The sequence below is a fragment of the Chrysochloris asiatica genome, unplaced genomic scaffold (assembly GCF_000296735.1).
Source record: "Chrysochloris asiatica unplaced genomic scaffold, ChrAsi1.0 scaffold00136, whole genome shotgun sequence".
Taxonomy (NCBI): Eukaryota; Metazoa; Chordata; class Mammalia; order Afrosoricida; family Chrysochloridae; genus Chrysochloris; species Chrysochloris asiatica.
Genome location: NW_006408654.1, coordinates 2,959,130 through 2,969,224, shown reverse-complemented (window position 1 = coordinate 2,969,224; position 10,095 = coordinate 2,959,130). Strand labels below are relative to the sequence as shown.

At 37.8% G+C, this 10,095-nt stretch overlaps 1 protein-coding gene across 1 annotated transcript; it reads right to left on the bottom strand.

Moving 5' to 3' along the window:
• Positions 1-2,111: 2,111 nt before the first annotated feature.
• Positions 2,112-2,459, bottom strand: LOC102839749 (uncharacterized protein CXorf66 homolog). The gene is made up of 2 exons (XM_006869871.1): positions 2,361-2,459; positions 2,112-2,246 (listed from the first exon to the last, which is right to left on the bottom strand). Exons 1-2 carry the CDS (start codon positions 2,457-2,459, stop codon positions 2,112-2,114), a joined length of 234 nt encoding a protein of 77 aa, XP_006869933.1.
• Positions 2,460-10,095: the final 7,636 nt, after the last annotated feature.

Below are 10,095 nucleotides of genomic sequence, written 5' to 3'. Positions count from 1 at the left end.
GAAATCTATTTTGCCTGATATTAACATAGTCACAGTCCAGCTTTCTTTAGTGTCAGCATGTTATGTATTTTTCTACCCCATTACTTTTAAACTGTGTCTTTATAAAAGAAATCTTGGTGGCACAGTTTTAAAGCTTTCAGCTACTAACTGAAAGATCTTAAATTTAAGCCCACCAGGTACTCTGAGGTGGAAAGTCTGCTTCTATTAAGATTGTTGTTGTCAAGTGCCATCGAGTCGGTTTCCAAGAAGCAGCTAGTGAGCTTAAATGACTGACCTTGCAGTTCCAACCAACCTTACAGTCCAGCGTATTAACCCACAGTACCACACCAGGACTCTATAAAAATTATAGCCTTGGAAACCTTATAGGGTTAAGAGCTAGAATCGACTTACTACAATCAGTTTTTTCCCAGTGTCTTTATGTTTAAAGTGTTTCATTTTATAAATGTCAGTAGAACTATCCACCCATTTTACTTACAAAGGATGAACAGAAAATTACTGTATTTCCCTAGAACAATTACAAGGAGTTATCTTCACTTTAAGAAGAAACTGAAGAAATAAATGTCCGTATACAGTGTGTTCCTTATAGGCAACTGAAATTTGGGTTTTGTGTTTTCACCCAATCTAATAATCTTTGCCTCTAAATTAGGTGTTTCAACAATTTATATCTAATATGACTTTTGACAAGGTTAAATTGAAGACAATAATCTCAACATTTATTTTCTCTTTGTCTGATCTGCTCTGTTTTTCTCTTTCCTGTCTCATTTTGAGTTTGTTGTTGTTGTTGCTAAGTGTCGCTGACCTTGCAGTTCTAACCAACCTTGACGTCAAGTGTTACCCTAAGGCACCACACCAGGACTCCTACTCAAGTATTATTTATGATTCCCCTTTATCATCACTGTTGGCTTTTTACGTCTCTTTGTTATTTCAGTGGTTGCTTTAGGGTTTACAGTATACACCTTTAACATATCACAACTTATCTTCAAATAATATTATGCCATTTCCCACATAGAATCAGAACATTATTATATCATACTTTCATTTTTCCCCTCTCAGTCTTTGTAATCTATCTGGCATGCATTTTGTCAATATTATCAACCCCATTTATATTGTTGTTTTTAACTTAAATAGTTACCATTTTGTAGTGTGGTATATATAAAGCATTTCCTATTAAAATCAATTATCTTTTAGATAAATTGAATCAGAAAAAAAATACATAATATTTTCTTGTATACTTATTTACCATTTCTAATGCTCTTCATTTCTTTGTGTAGATCTTGATTTCCATATCATTTTCCTTCTACTTGGAAGACTTAACTTCAACTTTGTAGTGCAGGTCTACTGCTGATGAACTCTCTCCATTTTCACATGTCTGAAATGTCTTTATTTCATCTCTGTTTCGAAAGACACTTTTTTACCAGATACAGAATTCGAGGTTGACAGTATTTATTTTCCTTGCAGTACTTCAAAAAACACTGCTGCACTAACTTATTTGTATTGTTTCCAGCAGAAAAGTTGTGTCTTTATCTTTTTTCTTTTGTGTGTAACAAACCTCTTTTCTTTGGTTTCTTGTATTGTTTTTTGCTTATCATTGGTGCTGAACAATTTTGATTATGATGTGCTTGATGTATTTCTCTTTTTGTTTTCTTCTTCTTGGTGGTTATTGAGATTCTTAGATCCACAAACTTATAGCTTTCATAAATTTTGGGAATTTTTCACCCATGATTTCCGCAAATATCTTTTCTACTGCTCCCTTATCCCTTAACTTTCAGAGACTCTAAATTCACGTGCATTAGGCCACTTGAAGTTGTGCCACAGGTCAAGTGTACTTTTGTTTCTTTGCTTCTGCAATCCTTTTCTGTCTCACTCTGGATAGTTTCTATTGCAGTCTTCAATCTTTTCTTCTGCAGAGCTTAATTTGCCACTAATTCCAGCTGGTGTATTTTGTTGGTGGTGTTGTTATGCCATGTGTTTATTCATTTCCAAGAAAATATTTTCCAAGATCAATAGGGTTGATCTCAAAAGTGATTTGGATTTTTATTCTCTCGATGAATCTTTCCCTCTGTCTGGGATAGTGAACTTAAAACAGTATGTTGGTGTACGTTTACATCTTCCTAGTTGGAATTAATTTGTTTGAGCCCTTCATTATTGTGAGCAGTTATAGGGAGCACTTTCTCACGCTGAACATTACAAATAATGAGTATCTCCTTATCACTGTCATCATCACTGTGACATGTCTCCACATCACTCTTACCCACATCATTACATAAAGCATTGTCCATAGACTCCATTTTATTTAAGGACCTGGATAAATATTTCACTTCACATGGAAAAAGTGAGGATTAAGCAATGTCAATCTTCACCTCAGAAATTTCTTTGAGCAAAGGCTCAGAAGTTTTGCAAACAAGGCATCTTTCCTTGTAGCAGTGACAAGTCTTGGGTAGCAGAGGCCTAGACAACATGGTAGTCTTTTATGTAATACGAGATCATCTTGCATTAGGATGTCTGGGTGGCTTGGCCAGTCTGGGTAGAGCACATTCCTCAGGTGGCCAGATCTGCTTTTGTGGGCAGGGCAGACAAGGAGGTCTAATTGGTTTATGTGAACAGGACAAACAGATTTGACAGACTGGCTTTTGGGTATGGGTTACCTTATATGTCTTTTCTATGCTAGATGTTCTAGATAGGTTTTTCGGAGGGTGGGGAGGTGACCTGAATACTTTTTCTAGACTTGATAGCCTGGATGAGTTTCTATTGGATGGTAGAGATGACTTTTCTGGACTTTATGGCCTGAGAAACATTTGTGCACTGGTTGATGGAGAAGACTGTACTGTCCCCGACGACCTGAAGAGATTCTCTGTACTGGATGGTAGAGATGGTACTGGACTTGATGGCTCCAAAAACTTGTCTATACAGGATAGTCTGGGTTGTTTTTCTGGACTGTTAGGACTGATGCTCTTTGAATTCACTGGGTGATAATCTGGATGATTTGGCTGCTATCTCTTGTTTCCTCGTCATGTCTCCTTTCGGGGCATCATCGCTCATACAGTTGTAGTGGAGGAAACAAAAACAAGTGAGCATAAAGGCTATGCTCATAATACCAGTATAAACAACAAGTAGATGTTTCCTAAAACTGTCCATTTTTGTTTCCATTGATCAAAGCTGCGTTCTTGTCAAAGAGATTGCATTCAGAGAGGTGTGTAAGTAGCCAAGTTTTCCTCTATTTTGATATTTTTTGCTATTTGTTGTTGTGAAGTGCCATCAAGTCGGTTGCGACCCTGTATAGGGTTTCCGAGGAGCAGCTGGTGAGCTTGAACCACAGACCTTGCAGTTCAAATGGCTTTGCAGTCTGACGCATTAGCCCACAGTGCCACACCAGGATTCTCTTCATCAATGTTTATTAAAAGTCAGTTAAGTGTGCCATTGTCATTTACTTCCCTCTATCCACCCCCTGAGTTCTGGTGTGACGCTGTAGTTCTGGTGTGACACTGGACCACAAGGTCAGTTTGAACTGCAAGGTCAGCAGTTCAAACTCACGAGCTGCTCCTTGAAAACTCTACACAGGTTCGCTATGAGTCAAAACCAATTCGATGGCACTTATCAACACCATCCCATTCCCAGACACAGAAGCCTGACTTAAGAGGTATTTCTGGTTAGTCAGTATCATTACCTTGTGTACCTCTGCATCATGGTTAGATCATCCCATTAATCTAGGCTTTTGAGTGTATGTCATGTATGTGCAAGTGCAGTTAAATACTGTGCATAAGTGTGGAGGGAAAGGGCATGTACCAAGAACAAATCCTTGTTGAAAATTTACTTTGTGTTAGGCCCCATGCCAGCTTCAATCATACAGTATTATCTAGTTTGGGGGCTTAGGTAGATTGGGTGGGTAAGACGAGTGAAGGGGAGGCGATAAGTCTGTATTCTTTTTTTTTTTTTTTTTAATGTTTTATTGTGAATTATGTGATAGTTTACATGGGAGAACATTAGATTTACATTCATCCTATCGTATATCATTTCATTGCCATGGTTACAATCCCCTCCAAGTATCATCAACCAACCACAGGATATACCCTGCAAGCCTGCCCACAGCTTGCAGCCTCTCTCCCTCTCTGGCAGCTGGTGTATTTTTCATCTTAGATGGTGCATCTTTTTATCTCTACAAGTTGGATTGTGGGCTTTATAGCTACTAACCAAACGGCTTGCAATTCCAACCTACCCAACAGCTTTATAGGAGAAAGATTTGGCAATCTGCTTCCTTAAACTTTACAACCAAGAAAACCCTATGGAGTACTTCTACTGTCACATGGAGTCACACTATAAGTTGAAAGTGACTTGACAGCACTCAACAACAGCTGAACACTTTCAGCATACATAATACAGTTATGAGAAATGCTTTAATGCTGTGGTTTACATTCTTGTATCTCAGTTCTGGGTTAGTTTTGATTGACAGGTTTTTTATCTCATTATGGATCACATTTTCCTACTTCTTTGCATGTCTGGTAATTTTTTATTAGATTTTATAAAAACACTAAAAATTTTGTTTTCCTATAAATATGAGACTAAATCAAAAAGTATTGCTATAAAATCATAAATCTTTATTAAACAAAAACATCAAAATGTGAAGTGAGTTTCTCACTGTCCCATCCATCTAGGTCTATACACTTCTGAAGGCAGTGTTCCACCTCTCTAACTCTTTCCCGAAGAACTCTGTCCTCTTCATTTGACACCACAGCAAAATAGTTTGGTATCTTCAAAGACTCAGATCATGTTTCTTTAAAATGAATAGTTTTGAGAACAAAAAAGAAGCCTGAAAGTCAAGATAGTGTCTATAGAATGGGTGGGGTAGATTTTTCAATGAAATTTTCATAGAACAGCTCTTGATACCCTCAAAGAATGAGCAGGTGCATTGTTATGATGGGGGAAAACAATTCCTTATTGCAACTTCCCTAGCCTTTTTCTAGTCAAGGCTGTTTTCAGTTTTCCTAGAACTTCTTAGTAAGCCCCAATGAGTGTCCTGTTTACTTTGAGAAAATTTATCAAGATAGCCCCTCCAATTTGGAATCCAAAAACATAGTTATCATAACCTTCTCAACTGACTTTTTCTGCCTTGAATTTAACTAGCCCAGCAGATCCCCTCAGAAGCCATTATTCTGATTAGCCATTGTCTTTTTAAGACAGCTTAAGACCTGGTGTACCCCTGTAGGATGAGCACTGGACTGTGAACCACAAAGTCAGCAGTTAAAACCCATCAGCTGCTCGTTGAAACCCTCTACAGGGTCACCATGAGTCAGAACCGACTTGACAGCACTTAACAAGACAAATGTATTACTGACAACTTATCTACACCCATCCACTGACCACAGAAACATGTTTAAACATGATTTGTTTGGAATAAGCCTATGCATGTACGAACTGGAGTCATCTTAACAATACTTTTTGACTGAGCTTTGTATTTGTGAGCTAAATTCCTTGAAATGAGCTTGACTTTATTGGGTCCTACACTTATGTTTTGTGAGGCAGGACCAGAGTAGAGTTTAGTCTAGGATTGTGATTCTCAACAAGACATGATTTTGCTGTCCAGAGGTATTTGTCAATTTCTAGAGATATTTTTAACAGTAGCAACTAAGGAGGTGTTACTGGCCTCTATGAGTTGAGGCTAGGGGTGCTGCTAAACACTCTACAATGCACTGAAATTCCCTTACAAATAATTACCCAGTCCAAACTATCAATAACACTAGGATTGAGAAAGCTTAGTCTCAGAGTTAATTATTTCCCACTAGACAAGATACTTCTGAGCACTCTACCCAGAAGCCTGTAAATTATTACATTTTTTTCCCCAAATCTGGCTGGTGGGAACAGGCACTATTCCTGGCCTGATATGAGTACCAGGCACTGTTCCTTCTAATCCTTTTAGAAGGTTCTTTTCCAGGTCTTACGTCGCTCTCTTACACACATGTGCTGACCTGACGAATCCACAAAGGGACGCCTCCACAGACCTGTGTAGCTCTCTGTACACCTCTCTCTTCCTTGTAGTTTGTCCCAGGAACTGAAGCCATCTTTGTCACGCCATATTCTTCTCACCCCAGATTCCCATCCCTGAGCTGTGGTCTGAATGCTTTCTCAAGGCAACAGTGAGGCAACTGCAGGATTCACCTTGCTTGGTTTTCATCTTCTGAGATCACTGTCCTTTATTCCCTGATGTCCACTTTTTTCTTCTTTAGATTTGAAAATTGTGATCTCATATATTTTGTCCAGTTTTATTTTTCGTTGCTGTGTTGTTTAAGGTAGAAGGGTAAATTCAGTCTCTGATATTCCACCTTGGACAGTAACAACATTCTAAATTGTACATTTAAATTTTTTATATCTTTAAATTAAAAGTATGTCATGCACATTATTAAAAAAAAAAACCTCAATGATAATACAGAAAAAGAAGTACATGAAGAAAAAGGTAAATTTTGTATCATTGCAACTCCATTCTGAATTTCAGTTCCTGAGAATAATTACTGTAGTATTTTGGGAAGTACCTTTCAAAACTACTTTCACTTTACAAACCTGCATGTATATATATATGTACATAGCTAAATACATGCATGTCTGATTTTAATAGGGTTATGCCATACATTTAAAACACTGTTTTAACAAATAAATAAAATCAGAAAGGCAAAAGAGAACAATAACCTAACATCTGAAACCTATCAAACTACTAAACACGAAACTGATACTAACACCAGGTACTGGAGAGGAGACAAGAAAACACAAACACATATTGCTAAATTGCTCTCCAAAGTGATGTATCTGAAGAGATGAAGATACAGACTCTTTGTCTTACAATTCCACATCTAGAAGCTTATTTCAGAGAAATTCTTGCACAAGTTAGATATAAAAGTATGACATAGTTTATAATATCAAATAACTGAAAACCTAGTCACCCATCATTAGGAAACTAGATAATCATAGGATATATTCATCCATAGGAGACTATATGGTGGTGATTGTGTGCCGTGGAGTCGGTTGCAACTCATAGCAACCCTGTACGGGGTTTCCAAGGCTGTAAATCTTTACAGGAACAGAAGTGCCTAATCTTTCTCCTGTTGAAGGGCAAGTAGTTTTGAACTTCTGACTCTGAGGTTAGCAGCCAGACTCAAAATCACTACGCTACTAGAGTTCTATATTGAAGACTATATACAACAGTCAAAATGAAGTAGACATCTACGGTCACATAAGGAAATCATAGGAATACATGTAGAATGAAAAATATATACATAGCAAATATCACTTTTGAAAAAGTTTCAATGTTTAAAACAATACTTCATTTTGATATTATTAATAGAAGAAATATGCAATAGAAGTAGAAAAACATATCTCAGGGAAGCAATCAGGTTCCTTCAGGACATACCCCTCTCTAAGACTGAAACTCAAAGGGAACATATGAGTAGGCTGACGACCACATTGGTCTACTGGTAAGTGAAAGAGGGGGAAAGACAGCAATGAAGAAATGGGCTGAGTTCAACCACATTCCATAGACTCCCACTGACCTAGAGATGAGAGAGAGAAGAGGAAGGGCTGGTTGGCCCAAAGTGTGGTGAGACCTGGGGACAACTGAGGGTAGAGCTGAGAGTAAAGCATCCAGATGATATGGATTGACAGGAAGCACACAAGAACACCCAAACTTGCAAATAGTACCCACTTGACCTAGCCTCGATGGCTTGATATTCAGAACTCGACTAGAGTAAGATTAAAAGAAAAAAATTTTTATAAAGGAAATTAAGGTAAATTGCTACAATTTGATGAACCTGACCTATACTCATGGAGGTAGTAACTCTACCAACAGAGAGGGAAGGAGTCTTCACATCAATTATCCATGCTATCCCCTCTGTACACAGGGCAGATAGGGATGGGCAACTTAGACACTGGTTACCTAAAATGAAGAGGTGATAAAGGCACGGAGTGACTGGCTCACAAGGCTTCAAGGCAGAGTTTAGTTTAATAGTGTGTGGGGGAAGAAAGAGTTGCCACTGAATAGTTTTCATCTTGTCAAGATGGGTCTGGTTAAAAGAGATGGGGATAAAATTCTTATGATTCAGTAGTAATTATTATCATGACAAATAGTGATTGTCACAATTGTAAAGGTAGAAGTTTTGTAACAAAAACGGGAGTAGTTAATCTTACAGTCCAGAAACAAAGGCTTCATAGTTTCTTAGTCTAGTTTTGGATTTGGAAACTATGCTCACTGCCTTCAGGAAATACAAGAACAATACAAGACCATCAAGGGAGAAAAGCACAAGTGGAATGCAAGACCTTATCCAGAGAAGCAGCAATACCAGAGATGGAGGCAGAGACGGGGATATCGAGAGAGGTAGCAACTGAGGATTCATGGGAAGAGAGGGACTAAGAGCTGGCAGCCAGGAGGCAGACTTGCAGAATGTGCCCTTTGGTGGTGTAAATTATTATATATGCCCAAGTGTTTAAAAAAAAAAAAAAAAAGAGCTAAAGTGAATAGAAAGAAATACTATTAACTGATGGTACATGGAGGGGATTATAATCATAGTGAAATAAGGTATATGATTTGTTGAATGTAAAACTAATGATCTGCTTGTAAACTTTCACTCAATCCACAATAAAAACCTTAAAAAAAAGAAAAACATGAATGAGGAAAATAATTAATACATACCAATTTCAAAACTGTTGGAGAGGCTGACAATTCAGTTTCCTTGTATGTAAACCTGGGAATACTAAGTGACTTCAGAAAGTTCGTGGAATAATTCCATTTGTCCATGAACTGTTTGAAGTCCCCTCATATGATAATAGTAACAATAATGTTGTTATCACCAATTCTGCAGCCTAACACTGGGTTGATGTGAGGGTCTAATGAGATAATTTATGTAAAAGTGCTTTATAACCTAAACAACTTTGACTTAGGCAAATGCTACCCTTTTGATCTCAAATGGTTGATTATTCTAAGGTGTGCATGCCTCTCTAGTGTTTACTGTTCACCTTATAAATTTCTCTATTGTTTGGCTGAAAATTGAGCCACAAGGGTGAGTTCAGTTCCAGGCCTGAAGGGCAATTAAGGGCCATAGTCTCGGGGTTTCACCAGTCTCTATTCTACTAGTAAGCCTGATCTATTTTATTATTTTGAGGTTTGTTCCACTCCCCACCCCACCCTGCTTTATCCAGGACCTTCTAATGTAATCTCTTTCCAAAAAACTGGTACTGGTGTTGTTATTAAGTATCATTGAGTCAGTTCATAGCAACCCTGTATAGGGTTTCCAAGGAGCAGCTGGTGACTTTGAACCACCAACCTTGTGGTTAGCAGTCCAGTGCTGATCCTACAGCACCACACCAGGACTTCATAGTGGTAGTTAGGCACCATCTAGTTCTTCAGGTCTCAGGGTTACGGAGGCTGAGTTCATTAGTCTGCTTGGTTCATTAGGTCATTGGATTAATTGTTTCAATGTGTCTTTGATTTTCATCACTCTTCTTTGCTCCAAACCAGGAGAAACCAATAGTTGTACCTTAGATGGCTGTTCACAAGCTTTTAAGACTCCAGATGCTACTCACAAAAATAGAATGTAGAACACGGTCTTTGTGAACATAATTATGCCAAAAACTACATTGAATCTTTAATGGTCAAGAGCAATGAAGACATGAAATCGGTTGCCAAAAAATTCATGACATTTTCTGCATTACATTCAAGGGTAAGATATGAGCCCATTTAATGTAGACATTTACAAAACAATTCTGTACATATTTCCTTTTACTTTCTCAATTATTATTTAATCCCAGATTCTCCCTTTTAACCTAAGAAGTACTCTTCATTATTTTCAACAAAAGCAATGTGCTTTTCACTCACAAAATAATGTCATTCAAGTATGTAAGTTGTTAGGAATAGAAGCATAGTGGACTCGAGTCTGTGGTATTAAGTATTGTTAATAGAATTACTAATTATCATAGTAGGGTCATGGCTGCTCCTGTTGTTGTTGTTAAGTGCTGTCAAGTCAATTCCAACCCATAGCGACCCTGTATAGGATTTCCAGGGAGCAGCTGGTGAGCTTCAACCACCAACCTTGAAGTTCAAATGACTTTGCAGTCTGACGC

Bases quoted from the DNA above. Each gene is read 5' to 3' on its own strand.
- LOC102839749 (XM_006869871.1), bottom strand. From the start codon at position 2,459: ATGTTGTCTAGGCCTCTGCTACCCAAGACTTGTCACTGCTACAAGGAA. The intron at 2,247-2,360 runs GTGAAGATTGAC...GATGTGGGTAAG, and splicing joins TGCTCAAAGAAATTTCTGAG to AGTGATGTGGAGACATGTCA.